General features: G+C 36.1%; 4 protein-coding genes across 4 annotated transcripts; 1 reads left to right on the forward strand and 3 right to left on the reverse strand.

Annotated features, from left to right (window-relative positions):
- Positions 1-233: 233 nt before the first annotated feature.
- LOC104751734 (glutathione S-transferase U19) lies at positions 234-1622 on the reverse strand. The gene is made up of 2 exons (XM_010473751.2): positions 1087-1622; positions 234-820 (listed from the first exon to the last, which is right to left on the reverse strand). The coding sequence occupies exons 1-2, from the start codon at positions 1399-1401 to the stop codon at positions 476-478; spliced, it is 660 nt and encodes a 219-aa protein (XP_010472053.2). The 5' UTR covers positions 1402-1622; the 3' UTR covers positions 234-475.
- Positions 1623-3544: 1922 nt separating this feature from the next.
- LOC104751735 (glycolate oxidase 1) lies at positions 3545-6215 on the forward strand. The gene is made up of 11 exons (XM_010473752.3): positions 3545-3889; positions 4003-4192; positions 4303-4427; positions 4570-4616; positions 4688-4765; positions 4836-5027; positions 5099-5161; positions 5242-5311; positions 5442-5542; positions 5636-5740; positions 5851-6215. The coding sequence occupies exons 2-11, from the start codon at positions 4056-4058 to the stop codon at positions 6040-6042; spliced, it is 1110 nt and encodes a 369-aa protein (XP_010472054.1). The 5' UTR covers positions 3545-3889; positions 4003-4055; the 3' UTR covers positions 6043-6215.
- Positions 6216-8275: 2060 nt separating this feature from the next.
- Positions 8276-10590, reverse strand: LOC104751736 (9-cis-epoxycarotenoid dioxygenase NCED9, chloroplastic). The gene has a single exon (XM_010473753.3). The coding sequence runs from the start codon at positions 10396-10398 to the stop codon at positions 8578-8580; it is 1821 nt and encodes a 606-aa protein (XP_010472055.2). The 5' UTR covers positions 10399-10590; the 3' UTR covers positions 8276-8577.
- A 7660-nt stretch (positions 10591-18250) lies between these two features.
- LOC104751738 (exopolygalacturonase-like) lies at positions 18251-19674 on the reverse strand. Its single transcript, XM_010473754.2, has 3 exons — positions 19516-19674; positions 18574-19401; positions 18251-18494 (listed from the first exon to the last, which is right to left on the reverse strand). The coding sequence occupies exons 1-3, from the start codon at positions 19672-19674 to the stop codon at positions 18264-18266; spliced, it is 1218 nt and encodes a 405-aa protein (XP_010472056.1). The 3' UTR covers positions 18251-18263.
- Between the last annotated feature and the right edge of the window lie 461 nt (positions 19675-20135).

The raw sequence follows: 20135 nt of genomic DNA on the forward strand, positions 1-20135 counted from the left end.
TTTTTTAAAGCCTGTTCACAAAAAGTCAATTTAAAAAAAAAAAAAAAACCTGTTCATATTGACTCTTAATTCAAAACTTATGATGCATAGACCACCATAGAGTCACACCCTGATGCTCTCTCTCGTGTTATTAGTGAAAACAGAAAATCAAAGTTAAAAAGACAAGAGAACACAGCTTAACAACGACAAGAGACAACTATGATAGGTTGACACAATCTTTACAGAGGCACATAAATCACAAGATTTTAACGTATCATTAATAAAACCGTTTACTTTTTTAAATCAAGTTGCATACACACTAAGGACAAACCCTTAGGCCCATAAAAACACACGAAACTGCTCAATCAAGCAGAGACAAACATTCTCTACACCCCAAATCATCTCACAGATGCTCTGCATTATTTAAAGATAGATATTACACACGAAAGTAATAAAACAGAGAGCATCAGAACCAAACGACAAAGAGAAATAAGATCTACTCTGGTACAAATTTGCTCCTGAGCATGGAGACGAATTCGGTAACCTTCTCAGGATCAGGCAAGGACTTAGCCACGCTGTCCCTCTGCAAACACTTCTTGACCCAAGCAATCAGTTTCGGACACTCTTGTTCGATGCTGAAGTTACCAAACTTCTCGTATGCTGGAAACCAGGTGTAGAAACCAATCAATGCAATGTCTACAAAGCCAAAGTCATCTCCACCAAAGTAAGGCTTGTCTCCAAGCTCAGACTCAAGGGTCTTGAGTATCTCAATGAAATCCTTCTTGCCTGTCTCTTGTTCCTCACCTTTGGTCGCCCACACCTTCCTCTGAGCATCGTACATCTGATCCATTCCACAGAGTAAGTAAACCACAAACTAAGTCAGACCTCAGACCCAAACAAAGCTCAAAAGATGAGTCCAACAAGAAAAAAAAAACCTAAACTTTGGATTTCAACTACAACAAACTCAAATCAAGATTCAGTATTTCAAAATCCCCAAATCGCAGAAGTAACAAAACCCTAAAATTTGGGCAAAGCATTATCACTTGCAAAAAAAAAGACTCGAATCAAGTTTCAGTTTTTAGAAAGGGAACAGGTAAAAGTTGGTACCTTTTTGTCGATGAAATCAGCCCAGAATCTAGCCTGAGCTCTGTGGTAAGGATCAGAAGGAAGGATAGGGTTTTTGTGAGACCAGACCTCATCAATGTACTGAACCTGAATGCTGGATTCGACAACCGGTTTACCATTGTGGATGAGAACCGGAATCTTCTTGTGGATCGGGTTCATCTGGATCAACAGCGGGCTCTTGTTCCTCAGATCTTCTTCTCTGTACTCAAATTCGACACCTTTCTCCCTCAGTGCGATCCTCGTCCTCATCCCGAACATACTCGGCCAGAAATCAAGAAGAACCACCTCATTCGCCATTTGTTACGAAGATCCCCTAAAGCTTCTCTCACAAAAAGAAAGAAAGAAAGAAAGAGAGGTTTTTTTACAGTACGTCTTTCTCGATTGTTTGTTGGTGGGTAGAGATAATGAAGAAGAGAGAGTGTAGAGGGTTCTAGATATTTATTTATAGATGATGATACCAAAGAGGATCTTTTGCTTACTCTAGTCGTTACGTCACACACCTCTTTAAAACAAAACATGTGGCCAGATTTTATTAAGTAATAGTATATACTTCCTCTTCCTCTATGTTCATATTTACAAATTTTTACACATTTTAAAAAACAATAATTACTGAATTTAAATATATATTTTTCTTTAATTAAAAAATATTATTTAATTTTAAATTAATAACAATTCAAAATTTTAAATATTTTTAATAATTATTTTTTAAAGTTTATAAAACATCAATTTTTTGTAAGACAAAAAAATATCTCAAAATATGAATTTAGAGAAAGAGAGAGTAGTAGTTTTATACTACGATTTTCATTCCTTTTCTTTTGTTTTTATTGTTGTTGTTGATTTTAAGTGTAGTTAAACAAAAAAAAAGACTTGATTTTAAGCGGTGCACTGAATATGGGATTGTTAGTCGAGGCTGATATAAGTTGCAAATATTCGTTTGGACTCTATTATCATAGTACCAAATCTGGATTTCAAACGTCAATGGATTTTGTTTGGTATTATAATAGCAAATTTATCTGTTTTCTTTTAATAGCAAATTTATTTGCTTTTTTAAATAGATATATTTTTTCTTTTTCAACACAATAGTTTAGCCGATGAATTATTTTTTCAAAATCATACTAGTCCAAATAGTTGAAAAACGTGCTAACTAAACAAAAAACTCCACAAGAATTTAGAAAAGTGAGCTAAAATTCTAGACACTAGCTAGGTAGAAGAAGGTGGTAGAATAACGTACACGTACATTGGCGGATTCAATTGGACTCTCGAGATACTCAGATACATGTGGATGTGACTGGGAGTGTGTAAAGCTGTTTGTATTTACGTGTGCTTACTACTATCTGGAGATCAACGACAGTCGACAATGATCACAACGGCGACAGAGATCCCATACTGATATGATATGGGTTCCCCGTTCCCAACTCTAAATTATGTCATTTCCTGTATTAGTTAGTTTAGTTACATACTTACATCTTGAATTTGTTTTGGTTATTTGATGTGGGCTTAATTTACATAATGGGTCTGGACCGGAGTTGTAATTTGTAAACACAGTCTTCTTCTTTCTGCATAACCCCAGTAGTAATAAATAAATGTGAAAATAAGTATGTTTTTCGAATTCTATATTGATTTTGTTTAGTAGCTGTTTTAAAAAGATGAATTATCTCTTTAAATTTTTCATATATTTTTTAAAAGCCTCCAATGGTCACTCGCACCCTTTCTCTCTTTGTTGCACTTAGGACTGGACAAAATAACCGATAACTGAATAACCGATCGAAACTGAACCGAACCGAAATTCTTCAAATATCCGAATGGTTAGTAAAATCTATATCCAAACTAACCGAAACTGAACCGAACTGAACCGACAATTAAACGGTTAACCAAAATATCCGAAAACCTAGAAGATACCAAATATTATGCAAAACTATAAAATAAACTTAAAATATAAATTATTTCTATATTCAAAACAATTAAATATTTTAAATAATCAATATATTTAAATGTTATTATTTTGAATTTACAAAGTTAAACACTATTTTGTAAAATTGAATCAAAATTTTTCCTTTTTTATATTTTTGTTATTGTATATTTGGTTAATTTTAGTTATGTTCGGTTAGTTTTGGTTATATTAGGTTAATTTGGTTAATTTTAATATAATTTATGTTAGTTATGGTTACCTATTTAACTAACTGAACCGAAAGAAACCGAACCGAACCAAAATTTCTAAAATATCCAAATGGTTACTATATTACTATATCTAAAATAACCGAAACCGACTACAACCAAACCGAAACCGAATGATTAACCGAATGCCCAGGTCTAGTTGCACTAAAATAAAACCGTGTTCTCTCAAATACACATATTTTATTAATATGCTCGTACGATCATAAGATTTTCAAAAATAACTATTTTCCTATATCACTATTAATGGAAAGTCAATCATAAAATCACATAATTCAAGAAGGAAAAAAAATTACAAATGGTCTCAACTTTTCTTCTGTGGATGAGAAATGAATCAAAATGATATTGAAAAAGGAAATAAACTACACACACACAAACAGAGAAAAGGTTTGTTTTGGTTTTGGATAAGAACTCTCTTAATTCGAGTGGTTCTGTTTCCTTTCCAAATCCTCACCTCCAATTTCTCATCCTCTTCAAAAATCTAATAAGTACACAGAAATGAGCATTTTTTGTCCTCATGCAGAAAAATTCACATTATATGAAATAGTTTCTGTTTACAAACGCAGCTTAATCCAAAGTCCAAAGTCCAAAGTTTCTTCTATTCCTCAACATGGTCAGCTTTCTCACAGATCCTTTTCCTTACTTACACATGTATGCCTGCAAAACTGCTCAGATGTATATAAATATTGATATTGTCTTTTGCTCTATTCCCTGTGATCTTCGCAGATACTTTAAAGGAGATTAGCTAAGAGAGTTGAAGATCAGAACTTTTAGAGGAGATGGAGATCACTAACGTTAACGAGTATGAAGCTATCGCTAAGGAGAAATTACCAAAGATGGTCTACGATTACTACGCTTCTGGTGCAGAAGATCAGTGGACTCTACAAGAGAACAGAAATGCTTTCTCTCGAATCTTGTGAGCTTTTGATGATAGTTTTTTTTTACTCTAATCCATTGTTCTGTTTCATCAAGAAAAGCTTCTCTGATCAAAACCAAACCATGTTTCTTTATCCCTTGTAATTTAAGGTTTCGGCCTCGGATTTTACTTGATGTAAGCAAGATTGATATGACTACTACTGTCTTGGGATTCAAGATATCTATGCCTATCATGGTTGCTCCAACTGCTATGCAGAAGATGGCTCATCCCGAAGGTAAGAATTCAAGAAACAGAACATAGTAAATAATAAGAATTCAAGAAACAGAACAGAGTAAATAATAAGAATTCAAGAAACAGAACAGAGTAAATAACAGAGCATGCTAGTTTCTCATCTTTACGTTTATCGTTTTTTTCAGGTGAGTATGCTACGGCTAGAGCTGCATCCGCAGCAGGAACTATCATGGTTTGAACTCTTAACCTTTCTTGTTTGGACACCCACTACTGTGAGGTTGTGACATTAAGCTCTTGTTGCAGACACTATCTTCATGGGCTACTTCTAGCGTTGAAGAGGTTGCTTCGACAGGACCAGGAATCCGCTTTTTTCAGCTTTACGTAAGCTCCATCCCGCACTGTATTACTCTCTTATGAATCAAGAAGCTTCAAGATTCAGTTGTTTTTATAGGTCTACAAGGACAGGAACGTTGTGGCTCAGCTTGTGAGAAGGGCAGAGAGAGCCGGTTTCAAAGCAATCGCTCTCACTGTCGATACACCGAGGCTTGGTCGCAGAGAATCTGATATCAAGAACAGGTTTACATTGCCACCTTACTTGACTTTGAAGAATTTTGAAGGTCTTGACCTTGGCAAGATGGATGAGGTAACTAACGACATCTATATAATTTATATGTGAGTTGAGTATTTCCTAAACATGCTCGGTGGATTCTGCAGGCAAATGACTCAGGACTAGCATCCTACGTGGCTGGACAAATTGATCGTACCTTGAGCTGGAAGGTAAAGCAATACATCTCAATCACTTGGAAACAATTACAGATCAATAAAGTGATTGATCGTCTTTGGGATACATGATACAGGATGTGCAGTGGCTTCAGACAATCACGAAGCTGCCTATTCTGGTGAAAGGTGTGCTTACAGCTGAGGATGGTGAGAAAACCCTAAACTCAACAAAACAAAATCCTCATTCATCTTTTTCACTAGTTTCATGTGTTTTGCATTTTGTGGAACAAAACAAAATCCCATAAAAATGTAAGTTACCTTTTTCTTTTGTCTGCAGCAAGGATGGCAGTACAAGCAGGAGCAGCTGGTATCATCGTGTCTAACCATGGTGCTCGCCAGCTAGATTACGTACCAGCCACAATCATAGCCCTTGAAGAGGTTAACTAGAACTAAAAATCAACTTCTTTTCCAAATTTATGAAGTTTACTATTGTAATTTACCTCTTGATGATTCTGCTATTCTGGTTCTCAGGTTGTTAAAGCAGCTGAGGGGAAGATTCCAGTGTTCTTAGACGGTGGGGTTCGCCGTGGAACCGATGTCTTCAAAGCCCTCGCGCTTGGAGCCTCCGGCATATTTGTAAGTGCTAAGAACCAAAAGTTTTTTTTGTATCATTCACTATTCTTGGAATACAAGAAACCCAATTTTCTTCATTCTCGTCGATTTCTTAATCTTTTGTTGAGAAACAGATCGGACGGCCGGTGGTGTTCTCTTTAGCGGCGGAAGGAGAGGCCGGGGTGAGGAAAGTGCTACAGATGATGAGAGAAGAATTCGAACTCACAATGGCACTAAGTGGATGCACTAGTTTAAAGGAGATCACACGCAACCACATTGTCACTGATTGGGATGCTCCTCAGGCACGATTAGTCCCAAAGCTCTAGTCTGTATGCTCCTTTGATTTCGTGTAAATGTAAAATTTCAATGGCCATTTATACTCTTCCGCGTATTCGATCCTTAGTACTATTTGCGTATCTTTGTTGATGCCTGTTGTTAATCAAATACTGTATATCGTTTGTTTTACTTTAGTTAATTATAAAATTAATTTAAAATCTAATCATTGCAACAATGTAACCCTTACTTTTATCATCTCTGTCAGTATATAACTTTTATATATAAGATCATAACTTGATAAAATGTTTTTTTTATATGCATTTAAATTATAATAGATTTATCATATTATAAACAATTCCATCTGATCATTTTTATAATAGTAGTTGCAATTAGTCCTTTTGATTTTTATTTTTCTTTTGCAATCCATACCTGACCTTTCAGAACTCCTATGGCCAAACTATTTTTTTCTTTTTTTTCCTTTTATAATAACGCCTCATATTTTCTTTTAAATTCAAAAACAAGTATAAACTCGCACCAAAAAAACAACTGTTGTAGCTATATATTATCAATGTCACAAGCAAATGTAATTCGAACGTACGTATTCATGTCAAAGTTGTAAATAATATAGCTAAGCGTAAGTATGTATAAATCAATAATAGCTAAATTAGGAATTTGTCACTCAAACAATAGTGCTGATAACTTGATCTATCCATTATATTGTTTTTATAGAGAAGAATATAGCGCAAGACTCAACCTGGATTTGCTTGCGTTGTGTTCCATATCTCATGACACGTAGCAACATGCTATAATCATAACATAATACATCATCATATATATAGACACATCATAGTTGACAAAAAAAGCACCCACACATTAAGAAAACTAGATAGATAGAAACAATTGTTATTTTTATTTGAAGTTTGTTAGAATATGTTTCTAGAGTCTCCATAGTCAATGGAGTTTGATCTAGAAACATCGAACGAATTTACGTTCTATATATGCACCGTGGCATGTGAGGTTAGCTTTTATCTACAAACTCATTGCTTGATTTTCTATATTCTAATATTTTTTGAGGCGTCAAGTTCCGAGGCAACTCTAACGTATTTTTGGCAAATATACTAACTAAAGATAAACTGTATACTATAGAAATTGGTATGAATCTGTATATCTTGATGCGATTTTGTTTAACAATCAAAAAATTTGTATTATGATTAAAAAAAGTTTTGTGTAAAAAAAAACTACTTTACAAAGACACGGTTTACACGTTATAATTATAAATCCATAATAAAATTTTAAACCGAGATCAGTCTTTTTCTTTGTCGGCAAAACCCAAACAAGTCATAATATACGAAAGATAGATTTTTTTTTTCTTTTTCTTTTTCTTTGACATAGATAGGCATTTGCGCATTAGAAGAGTAGAATCAATTGATTGGCTATTGTGAACCGCGAGTGCTTATGCATACGCTTACGTGTACGTGCTTCAGAACCAATAGAAGTAGGATAAAAGATCACACAAAGTCAAAATTATGAGATGTATCCAGTGCGCCAAAATTAGAAAGCGCAACAACCTCGACGTAAATCCATGAATAAAGTAAAGGCAAATAAAATAAGATCCATAAATGCAGTTTCTTAACTAGGAAAAATTATAGTTAAATTAAAAGTGTTCTAGCTTCTAAAGTTTAATTTTCTTTAAAAATAGATAGCGACAATTAAAAAAAAAACATTTAAAGAAGACAAATAAATAACATTTAAACATTTATACAGTATATTCTTATATTTCATGATTTGTAATACCAATTATTGCAAGCAGAAGAAAAACGAACCGAAATAGTCAAATAGAAGTGGCTGATAATTGCAAGAGGACAAAGAACGAGCACAGAAATAACAAGATAGGACCCATTCTCACTCATAGGAACAGAGATCACATGAGATATTTTTTGGGGTTTCCACTTTCCTTATGTAAAATTCCTTCTTAGAAGCTTCTCTCTACCACACACCGCTCACAGAGATATTTGTGAATCCTTCTAAATTTAGAGCTTCCTTTAAATTTATACTATATTTTAGTAGAATATATAACTATAAATCTACCTAGATAACTTTGTTTACTGCTGAAACTAATTGACTATTTCTGCAACTAATGTTTTCTTGTCAACTAATTAGGCTATTTTGAGGGTCATTAGCTTCTATATGATACATTTTGTCATACGAAACAATGTCCTTTTGTGAATATATAAATAAAACAAAACAAAAAAACTTCGCTACAAAAGTTTGTATCATTAGATCTCGTACAAAAGTATGTATATTGTTAATAACGCCAATACATCAAGATCATAATAACGCTCAAGTAACAAATTTATGAACACAAATCTACCAAATACCAGTATATTAATTTACTATTTTTATGTCTTTCTTTCTAATCTTGTAGTCAATCCTCTAATTGGGTTAACATATAACTAAAAAATTCAATAGACTCGTTCCCGGGGACTAATACACAACAATCCCTCAGGCAACAAGATCTCCCTCTCACTTATCACTTATATTAACATTTATAAAACCCTAAAAAATGCAAAAACCTAAAACTAGCTCTAAGCTTGCTTCAATAGATCTTCCTTACTAATGAACGTTCCGTGGAAACCGTAAGGCACTCTCGACGGAAGCGTAACGGTCGCTTCAAGCTTCAAGTTAACGGCGTTAATGATTTGAAGTTCCGACTTCACCTTCTCCTCGTCGTGAACAAACACCATGATGTAACCATCGTCTTCTTCTCCGTCACCGGACGGCAAAAAAAGAGGCTCTCCTCCGTATTTCCCGTCTCCATAAATATACTTTTGAATCTCTCCGGTGGATATATCCACTTTCGCGAAACCGGACACTTTAGGCCACGGTTCGGTTAAAGCCAAGTAAACAAACCGGGTTTTTCTACCTAATAAATTCCGGTTTACCATACCGGCTTCGAGGTTAACTTGTTCGGAGATAACCGGTCGACGTGTTGATTCCCCTGTTTTCAGGTTTAGTCTTATCTCCGACAAAACACTCTCAAGTGTTTCGTCGTGTTCGTTGAATATTGAATCAGGTGGCGTCATACATGATCCGATCACGACAACCTCGTCTGTTTCTAGTTCTTCCCAAGCGTTCCATAGATGGAAACAGAAACAATCAGGCACTTCGATCCAATGGATCGACGAAGCATCTTTGGCGTATTTATTCAAGATACCAAATCTTGATTTCTTGTTCTCGTCGTAAACCACCGGAGAACCACCTCTGATCATCTCCGGTAATCTGAAAACCACTTGCTGGTCAGGGATCACTACGAAGTTCTCAGTGATCGCGAAATCGTGGATCATCGTCGGCTGATCAAGAGGAATCTCGACGTCCGGTGATTTCTCACCGTCCGATGTGAATCTGAAGTATTTTAGGTAAGGCTTCGAAACGACGTCGTAGCTTAAAGCGAACAGTTCTCGGGTTTCCGGGTCGATTTTCGGGTGGGCTATCATTGTTGATTGTAGCTGACCGTCGAAATCGTACCGACCCGAAGTTTCTAAATCTCCGGTTTGAGTGACTTTGACATGGTACGGTAAATCATCTTCGGACATGGCTAAGAGATGACCGTTGAAATAGACTAAACCGGCATTAGCGACACCGAGTCCTCGGGTCGGCTCGACTAATCCGAATAGTCCACGGGTGTTGAAGAGCATAAGCTTGGCGATACCTAAGTGTCCGTGAAGCTCTCCAATTGCTTTTGGGAAAACAGGGCGACCAGATTCTCGCTCTTGAACCAACCGGTTTGTTTCGGTGAACCGGCAAGCGTAGCTAACCGAACCGTTATCGAACTGGACGGAGTGAATCATACCGTCACCGTCGAACAAATGGTGGCCGGAGACTGGTTTGTGAAGCGGATTCGCTCCGTTTCTGACGTAAACTCCTTGAATGCACTCTGGTAATGTTCCAGTCACTGGAAGGTTATGCACGACTGGTTTCTCCGGCACCGGGAAGAAGTTTCCGGATATTTGGACGGTGGGATCCGCCGTTTTAGGGAGCGGATGACGGCGGCGTTCGTGAGAAACCATGGCGTTCTCAACCGCGTCTAAGATCGTGGCGGCGGTTCTCTGTACAGGGTTTAGTTTTGGATTGTGATTGGTAGTTTTGGGGATTAGGTTGGCGACCACATCGCTGCATAGTTTCTTCCAAGACGGTGGTTTGAATGTCGTCGGAGATTGGAGAGAAGATGAGATGGGAGATGTTTTGTTGAATGAGGATGAAACAGAGCAACGGGTTAGTTTCTTGTTGCCGAGTGTTGAAGAAAACGATAGTCTTGAAGAAGAAGAAGAAGAATCTGAGAAAGTTGGATCAAGAAATTGATAAGTCGAAGTAGAAGGAATTAGTAAGGTTGTAGAAGTAGAAGCCATGGTTGATGGATGTTTCTTTTAAAAACGCTGCGTTTTATTTAGTTTTGGGTTGAGTAATATTATTGGTTTACTGCTTCAAGAGACCAAGTATTATAAGCTTTGCCCCATAATTGTGTTGTAAGAGATGGGGAGTATTCGGACAGGAGGTTCTATTTATACAAGGATGATGGAAGGGTATCATGGTCTTTTATGAGTCATTTTTTTTTTTAACATGTGTCGTAATTATCTGATTAGACTAGACTTGTATTTGTTTTTACTTTTCAGCTTCTTTTTTTTTTTTCTTCTTTATCTTCCCCAGTTTGCTTTCGTTAATTTAGTTGTACAAGTTTGATAATTTTGCTTAGAAAAGTTAAACTAGTTTAAGAGATATTTAGTTTTAATGGCCTTGTAACCAACTTGAAATGGAAGGAGTATCTACCGCTTGGAGGGTAAGAAAATATTCGAGATCAATTGTATTCTTTAGAAAAGTGTGTAGTTAGTAATTATGTCACTTAACATAAGACAAACAAATATAACAACTGAGATGCTGATAAAGACAAAGTGAAATCTTTCGTTATAAGAACTTGCGTATTCTACTAGTGTAGTTGTTTTTTTTTTGGGGGGGTTAAAGAAGTGTTAGTTTTTACTTTGACTGTTTCAGGTGATTATTTATGATTTTAATTTTCAAAATATGTGTGATTACTAAAAGTCTCCTGTGTTTTTTGTCTGCTTTGACCGGCAATGGTGAAACTTTAATCCGGTTAGAGAACAACCACGCGAACAATATATTATATATATATATAGATAATCGATTCTTTTAATTTATCAACAATACAATGCATACATATGAATATCATCGGAGATTAATATACAAATAGGAAACTATATATAGTAGCGTTCCACTGCTGATGGAAGTGTGGCGATGATTGGTTGTCGCCTCCAAATCAAATCGATTTACGTTGCATTACCACGTGGCGTCTTCCCAGTTGTCGTGACATACATAAACAATTTTCGAAATGTTTGCGTTCTCACCGAAGAATATAGAACAACAAGCACCGAATTACGTAAAATAATGTGCTCAAACACGATCCAAGTTACTTGTTTTGAATAATGTGCCCAAACACGATTCAAGTTATAATCGTTTTTCAAAAATGTATAATGTTCCTCGCACGCTTAAGTGAGACTACAGAAATTGATATTATGATACTACATGATTTGTTAAACACACAATGAGCGAGAATATGTTTTTCATGTTTTAATAAATTCCTTTTCTAATGAATCGCTCTGTTTACTGCTAAAGCTTTGTTCGGTTGTTCTTCCTTCGACTGATCATATTTTGTAGCCATAACTCATCTGCACTCCAGTTCCGAATCCATCGTGGATGGTGTTATCGCTAAATTTTCTAATGAAATTTTGTATTGTTTTAAGAATCCAGTAATTATATAATTATTTTATAATGAATTTTGTAATATTCGAGATAAGAAAGAAAACCAATGCAGGTCTTAAAGTGAAAAATGGGATTTTAAAAAATTAATTGTTGTGTATACTATTGGGTAATGCAGAACAAAGTCTTATATATACATGAAATATTCTAACAAGAGATTCGATTATATAAAAATAGGTTGAGTGATTAGATTAAGTTGGTTGGTTGGGATCATTATCTGTTGAGTAAACATCCACTTGAAAATTTGAAATGAAGCAATCGTAGATGCATCACAGTCCACTAATTACACCATTAATCAACCAACCATTTTTAATCCATTCTTAGTTAACAGAACATATCATTTAAGTTATATTGTAATTGCTCGTAACATCGTTGGTACAAAATTTTGGATATGAATGAAAAGATAAGACTAATATATGAGAAGACCTTCTCGCTAACAAATAACACATGGATCTTTAATATTTACCACATTCAAATTCTAAACTGGATCTCAGGTTTGAATTGAAACTATCTTCTGTTTAAAGATAGTGATTAGACTAATTGTAATTTGACTACCTCGAGCACCAAACTCTATTCTTCTTTATGGCTGTACTTTGAAAAAAGTAACCATATGTGTTTTCCCTAATCAGGATGGTTTGAAGTTTGAACTATATAGTATGTGTATATACGCGCATTAATCTTATCGAGTTACAATATGTTATGTACATATATATGCATTATGGTTCAATTCATGTGACCACATGGAAGCACATGCTTAAACCAAGTCACCCTGCCATTTCCCCAAGATTCATATATACCTATTATTGTCCAATGAGAAAAAAGTGCACATATATAAATGACAAAACAAAATAAATAATGGTTTATAGATGAATAGTTGCTTTGGGTTTACTGAGATCCATTGAAAGGTAGGATACGGTCGGTCCAACAGTCTAACATTAATAAATCCAACTAGTAACTAACAAACTTTATGATTGGCTTGGTTATCAATAAAAACTTTATGATTGGCTCGCAAGACCATTATTATGAGTAACATGGTCGTTGCTTGTTATTTGTTTATTTAATTGAACCTACTAAACCTTTTTTATGAAACACTTAATATAATGCCCACAATTATATAGTTCTTCGCGGCTAAATAATGTAGTAACTAAATTTATCTGAAATTCGATTGTCATATATAATATATATATATATATATATATATATGTTTACAAAATTTTGGTAATTTTTTGTGGAAAATTGAGATTCCACACAGAAAAAAAAAACAGCATGTATATAATAAATAATATATATACACAATTTTTCTGAATTCAAAATAAAAAATAGAAATATATAGTAATATTTTATTATAATACACTAAAAATGTGTATTATAGGTCTATGTATTATAGGGCTATGGTCTTATAAGGATTCGAGAGTTTTGACCAACCGACTTCACCTGAAAAAACTGCCAAAGCCATTATGACCTAACGGATCTTTGGTTGCAAATTGCTCTTATTTTAATTATAAAATGATCTGAAACATGCGTTCTTGCGATAATTTTGATTAAATAATTAAATTCACATCATAACCCAAATTAGTTTAGTTAACAATAGTTTGTCTTGTTCAATAATTAATAGTATTATACAAGAAACCAAATAATGTCATAATTAGCAACTTAATTAAATCAAAGGTCGGCTGCGTATCAGATCTTCTGATTAATGAACAACACTATATATCTAGCACATTTATTGGATATAAAGCATATGGTTTACGTAAACGGTTCCATCTGCACTCCTCTTCATTCATAAATTAATCAGTTGATGATTGGGACAAAAACAAAACTGAAATGATAGAAGCCAATGATTAAGTAACTGAAGTAACAAGTTGGTCCAAGGGTCTTTGTCCAGTGACTAAATGATAGTCGCCCAAAAACAAGTTTAGTTTTGTAATTACGATTATAGTCATAGCATGGAATTAAGATTTGATAAGACAAGCAATAATTGGTGCATGGAGATATATATTCGTCAGGCAGTGTAAATTAAAACGTGAAAACTTCGTCATGAGTGATGGCCCGTTCATCCATAAGGTGATCATCATGTCCATCATTTTGTGGTTGAAACTACTCACATGGACTGATAGACTCACATAAATATCTCCTTATGGCACTATAGTTTATACATATACATTTATATACGGGGAATTATATATAGAATACACTTCAAACAAAAAATAGTCGTCCAAAAACAAGTTCAGTTTTGTAAGTTCGAAAAATTATGTGTCGATTTTTAAAAAATGGGACTTGTTTTGTCTCGCTGAAATACAGTTTCAACCAAAAGCTTTTTGTTATTTATGTAGAGAAAATTAGTTTTTCATTTTTTCACAATCTAGAATTCCCGAATATTTTTAATTCAAAAATAATGAAGTTGCTGTTACGAAAGTTTAGTAATCTTGAAAAAAATCAGATAAATATCTTCAAACCACTTCATGATTGGATTAGACCCGAATTGATCCGAACGTCACCAAACCATGCTGCAGTGCTAGCGAACGTAAAAAGGTATTAGTGTAATAGACACTCAGGCACATCCGATATTTACTTATTTAGTTTCTTTGTTTTTCTTTTGTTTGAAAAAGTATTTAATTTATTTTTTCTAAATCTTTTGATTGTCGTACGTGAGATAGGTGAGTGTATGTGTATTGTAATTTTTAATAATAAGAAAATAAGTCTAATTTATAGAATATATAATGACCAAACCAATGACTATATTCAATATTTAGTTAGTTCCTATCATAGTGTTTTTTTGTAATTTATTATTTAAGTTTCTCAATAAGTTGATGTTATAGTAAAGTTCCTTGTATAACTTGGACCAACCCATTGTAGGCTAAATTTGTTTCTATGTAATTAGAAGATTTAAGGGCTCAAAGACAGAGCAAAGATATTCGCACGCACACACTAGCAAATAGCAATACAAAATAACAACATATATACAGATCAGATTCAACTGTTAAACCAAGTCAATGATTACCCTAAGTTCCCAAAACACTGTTTTACTAAAATGAGTCTAACTAATTAAAGCAAAATCTCCAATCAAATAAAAACTTTTTTTTTCTTTTACTTTGACGGTAGATTGATAATATTAATAATGGGCCGCAATGAGCTTAATGATATAACCCAATAAAATATCAAAACCAGCCAGTCCTAGTAGATATAACGTCTAGTGGCACAGATTCTATCCAACACGTGTAATTCACTTATTACAGTAGTTTGGTTTGGTTGAAAGAAGAACAAAATAAACCTTTTACTTTGATATTTTTTTTTTTTACGGAGGTGCAAGGTTTTTTTTTTTTTTTTTACACAACCAGTTACTGGTCGGTGGTTGGCGCTGACATTATTACGGAGGTGCAAGGTTTTTTCTCTTCAAGTGTTATGCCACAAGATTGGAACCACACTCAACTCTGTTTGATCCCAAAAAAGATAAATGCCACGCAAATGTCAGATATGAGGCCTATAAGCTTGTGTTCTGTACTTTACAAGATTGTTTCGAAGGTGTTGTGTACTCGTTTGAAACGGTTTCTACCGTCTTTAGTGTCTGAAACTCAAAGTACCTTTGTAGTTGGGAGGTTGATATCGGACAATATCCTAATAGCTCATGAGATTGTGCATGCGCTTCAAACGAATGCGAAGTTTGACAAGGATTTCATTGCGGTGAAGACAGACATGTCGAAAGCATACGACCGGGTGGAATGGGACTTCTTAGAGCAGCTGTTCTGTAAAATGGGATTTCACCCTCAGTGGATTCAATGGATTATGACATGTGTGAGATCAGTCACCTTCTCGGTTTTGATCAATGGATGTGATTTTGGGTTTATCAAACCAGGGCGTGGGATTAGACAGGGAGATCTAATGTCTCCCTTTCTTTTCATTCTCTGTGCAGAAGCCTTAGTGTTTGCATTAAGGAGAAGTCAACAGCAAGGTCGAATTACGGGCTTCAGTTTTAACGAGTCCTGTCCATCGATACAAAACCTGCTTTTCGCTGATGATAGCTTGTTCATATGCAGGTCAAATAGAGAGGAATGTGAGGAGCTTATACACTGCCTTCAACTGTATGGAAAGTCATCAGGCCAAGTGATTAACTTTTCAAAGTCAGCGGTGACTTTTGGGAAGAAAACAGATGAGGCAATCAAAGACATGGTAAAACAGACACTCAATATTCATGTAGAAGGTGGTACGGGACGTATTTGGGATTGCCGGAATGCTTTAGTGGTTCCAAGCAAGCTCTTCTAAGTTTTATTGGCGACAAACTTCAAAACCGGCTTCAAGGATGGTTTGCCAAGTCTCTCTCCCTGGCTGGTAAAGAGGTGCTTTTGAAGGCTGTGGCGATGGCGCTTCCGGTGTACGCCATGTCTTGCTACTGTCTAAGCAAAAATCTATGTAGGAAACTGACTAGTGCTATGTGTGAATTCTGGTGGAGTAATTGTCAAGGGAAGAGGAAGATTGCCTGGGTGGCCTGGAAAAAGTTATGTAAATCTAAATCAGAAGGTGGCTTAGCATTTAAGGATTTGGGAGATTTCAACCAAGCACTGTTAGCGAAACAAGCATGGAGGATGTTGAGTAATCCGGGATCATTGATTGCAAGATTCTACAAGAGTAGATATTTCCGGAAGACAAATATTTTAGATTATGGTAATGGTTCTAGACCATCATATGCGTGGAGGAGTCTGCTTTATGGTCGAGAATTATTGAAAGCAGGACTGATGACGTCTGTGGGTGATGGTCATAACACGTTGGTGTGGCGGGACAAATGGGTTTTTGATACACACCCCCGTGCTCCATATCGGTCCCAGATTTTCTTTGAGGTAAACCTGAAAGTGGCTGCATTGCGTGAACCAGGACAAGCTACATGGGATGTTGGAAAAGTTCAGTCTTTATTCCCACCAGAAGATGCAAAACGGATTCTAGCAATGAAATTAAAGGATGGACATGGCGACCGTTTCATTTGGCCGTACACTAAGTCTGGGTCGTATTCTGTAAAGAGTGGATACTGGCTGGTGCAATCTTTATCCACTTTGTATACTCCAAGTGATGATAATAGTCGCAAACACAATGAGCTAAAGGCAACGGTCTGGAATGTGAAAACGGTTCCTAAGATTAAAACGTTTCTTCGGCGCATGTTGTCTGGAGCATTGGCGGTTTCGGAGCGTTTGGCATCGCGTGGCTGTAGTAGGGATGTATCTTGTTTGCGGTGTGGCTTCGATGCAGAAACCATTTGCCATATTTTGTTTGTGTGTCCAATAGCGAGACATGCTTTTGCCTTAGCTAGCGTCCCGAGTCCAGTTGGGGGTTTTTCTACTGTGAATTTGGGTAAAAATTGGGAACATCTGTTAATGGTGCTACAGGATGACACGATCCCACATATGATCCGAGCTCCGATCCCTTGGATACTATGGGGGATATGGAAACACCGTAACACAGTTGTGTTTGAGGGGAAGAGTGGTGATGTTCGTGCTTTAGTTTCCAAGGCATATGAGGATTGGAATCAATGGCAAGCACTCCAAGTTGTACCCGTTGAGGATACTTTGCGTCACTCTCGTTCACAAGGGATTCTGGAGCGAAAATGAAGTAAACTTTTACCGGGATTTGTTAAATGCAATGTAGGTTCCTCGTGGCATGGTCAATCTCACTTGTCAGGCGGTGCGTGGATTGTACGGGACGAGGCTGGACAGGTTCTATATCATGCGAGAGATGCACGTCCAGGACATGCTTCACAATTCTTAGCGGATCTTCACTGCTTATCTTGGGCGATAGAAGCTTTGAGTATTCTTCAGATTACTAAAGTAGAATTTGCTATGGACAGCGTTATGGTCATTGAAGCGATCAAGAATCCATCAGCCTGGCCACGGTTCAGTATCTTGTTAAGCAACATTCATGAGAACCTCTCTAAATTTGTGACTTGGAAGGCCACATCAGTCGCAAGTACTGTAAATTCAGTCGCAGAGGCAATAGCAAAAAGTGTTTCAAGGGATGACAGATTACAGTCTTATCTATCACTTGGAGGGCCTTCTTGGCTTCAGCATCAAGTGAGAAATGAGACAGCATAATCGTTTGAGTTTATCTTTATTTTCTTCTCTTTATGTATAACTCTCGCTTTGTTTTGGAATTTTTCAGAGGACAGAAAAAAAAAAAAAAAACCTTTTACTTTAACAAAAGAGAACCTTTTTATTAAAAAAAAAAAAGATTACAATTGCAAACTATAAAATTATGACGTAAACAAAGGGATTCATTAGAATACTTATTCCTTTTCCCAAACCTTTCAATTCACTACCCTTTAGAATTGGCCCAAATTGACTAACTTAAACTAAACGAGTGAATATGATCAGAGTGGCGCCAAGAGTTACAAAAACCATTAATTTTTTTTTATATATAAAAAAGCTACAGCGAACTAATTAGGATGAAGCCAAAATGCGGATCAACGAATGCAAGACGGAGGAGCTATCTTGCCAAGTGTCCTACCGCCAACATTCTCACAGAAAGCGGTGGCTGGACCGTCGGGTCCACTGTGTACTAAGCTAACATCGGTGAGCTCAACCCCTTTGCAAGGAACATTCTTGCTACATTGTAACTTTACGGCCACTTTGTCCGTAGACGTCCCCCAAATGTTATTGTACCTCACGTCTTGTATCTGAATCTGTGAAGCAGACTACAATAATAATAATAAAATTAAAAAATTAGGTCATGTCAAGAAAACTAAAAATTAGTTTTGTTGTGATTAAAGTTACCTCATAGTTGCAGTTTGAGTTTGGACAGTATTGTTGATCTATGTTGATTGGGTTTCCGACATTAATCATCTGGAGATTCTTGTAAAGGAAATTAGAAACTAAGTTCGGTGTACTCGTCGAACCCCATGTCTTGATCCGTACTCCATTAGTCGAACCGTTAAAGATGGAATCCCTAACAGTTATTCCCTGAACGCTCTTCTCACCTTTATACCTTCCAAGACTTCCAACGCTGATTCCATGTCCCGGTCCACAGTTGACATTGGAGATATCCAAATTAGTGGTTCCCGACAAGATCGCGATGCAGTCGTCGCCAGTTCCGATGTCAACATCGTCGATCTTCATGTTGCTTGATAAACCTATCTTGATTCCGTCGGTGTTAGGGCTATCTCCGGGGGCCCTAATGCTCATGCGTGAGATGTCAAAGTTTTGCACTCCGAAGAAGTTGAGGTGACCCATTTTGCTATTGATCGATCTGATGTGGCTGATTCTTGAGAATCTCACGAATTGGAACCCCATGTTCATAGGTAGAGCCCGGCAATTAGGGGTTTCGCGGCAATTGTTCAGTGGCCAAGAGTAGCTTCCTTGTCCATCAAGGATACCGCCGCCTGAGACTGTGAGATAGTCAACGTACCTGAAAATAATCCACGTCTCTTCTTTTATGGCGTTAGCTTCTTTAGGTGCTAACAAAGTTCCTTTGATGATGAAACTAATCCGACTTTTACATGGTCCCGTGAAGATTACGCCACCGAGGTAGAAGGTTCCAAATGGTACGTAGACTCTAGAGAATCCGTTCCATTCGCACGCTTCTTTCCACGCCTTTGTAAACGCCTACGATACCAAGACACCAAAAAAAAAATCAAACACGTGTTAGAATTCATCAAGAAATACAAACATCAATGTCGAATTAGTTGGATCAAAACAAAAAACGAGAAATTTCACTACCATAGCATTGTCGGTTTTGCCGTCACCGCGAGCGCCATAGCTTCGAACATCAAAGATCTTTCTTCCGGGGAGAGGGATAGAAGCGGCTGCTGCAATGCTACTTGCGACGGCAGCTATGAGTAAAATTAACCTTATAAAACTACAAACAGTGGAAATCATTTCTTTCTTCTATTCTGAAGTTGCCTTACGTTTTTGGAATTGAAATCTATAAAAAAAAGAGTTGTAGTGCCTTTTCGTAAAGACTTGAGAGTGGTGAACTGATGATAGTATGCGTCTCAATATATACTAGTGGATCTCTAGAGACCGCTATATCAGTGTGGCTTGATCCTTGGTACCGTTTTTTGGTAAAAAAATGATTCTTTTTCTCTATTAATCGTCCAAATTAATGTGTTTCTTTAATAGTACAAATCGATTTATTTCTGATTATAGATGGTTATATTTTTGTAATTCCTTATATATGAACAGAATATAAGTAAATATGGTAAATTGTTCCAATCTTGTCGATTAATTGTGGGATCAATATTATCAATAAATTGATTCCGTACGGTTTAACTATAAATATTTTGCAATAATTTAGTTCTCGGGTTATTAGGTATCACTTACCAAAAACAGGTTAATTA

Source organism: Camelina sativa, chromosome 16 (genome assembly GCF_030686135.1).
Source record: "Camelina sativa cultivar CO46 ecotype springtype chromosome 16, ASM3068613v1".
Classification (NCBI taxonomy): domain Eukaryota; kingdom Viridiplantae; phylum Streptophyta; class Magnoliopsida; order Brassicales; family Brassicaceae; genus Camelina; species Camelina sativa.

Coding starts and splice junctions, on each gene's coding strand:
- LOC104751736 (XM_010473753.3), bottom strand. CDS start 10,398: ATGGCTTCTACTTCTACAACCTTACTAATTCCTTCTACTTCGACTTAT.
- LOC104751734 (XM_010473751.2), bottom strand. CDS start 1,401: ATGGCGAATGAGGTGGTTCTTCTTGATTTCTGGCCGAGTATGTTCGGG. Junction 821..1,086: donor CTGATTTCATCGACAAAAAG/GTACCAACTTTT, acceptor GGAATGGATCAG/ATGTACGATGCTCAGAGGAA.
- LOC104751738 (XM_010473754.2), bottom strand. CDS start 19,674: ATGATTTCCACTGTTTGTAGTTTTATAAGGTTAATTTTACTCATAGCT. Junction 19,402..19,515: donor GCAAAACCGACAATGCTATG/GTAGTGAAATTT, acceptor TTGGTATCGTAG/GCGTTTACAAAGGCGTGGAA. Junction 18,495..18,573: donor ACTCAAACTGCAACTATGAG/GTAACTTTAATC, acceptor TTATTATTGTAG/TCTGCTTCACAGATTCAGAT.
- LOC104751735 (XM_010473752.3), top strand. CDS start 4,056: ATGGAGATCACTAACGTTAACGAGTATGAAGCTATCGCTAAGGAGAAA. Junction 4,766..4,835: donor TCCGCTTTTTTCAGCTTTAC/GTAAGCTCCATC, acceptor TTGTTTTTATAG/GTCTACAAGGACAGGAACGT. Junction 5,741..5,850: donor TTGGAGCCTCCGGCATATTT/GTAAGTGCTAAG, acceptor GTTGAGAAACAG/ATCGGACGGCCGGTGGTGTT.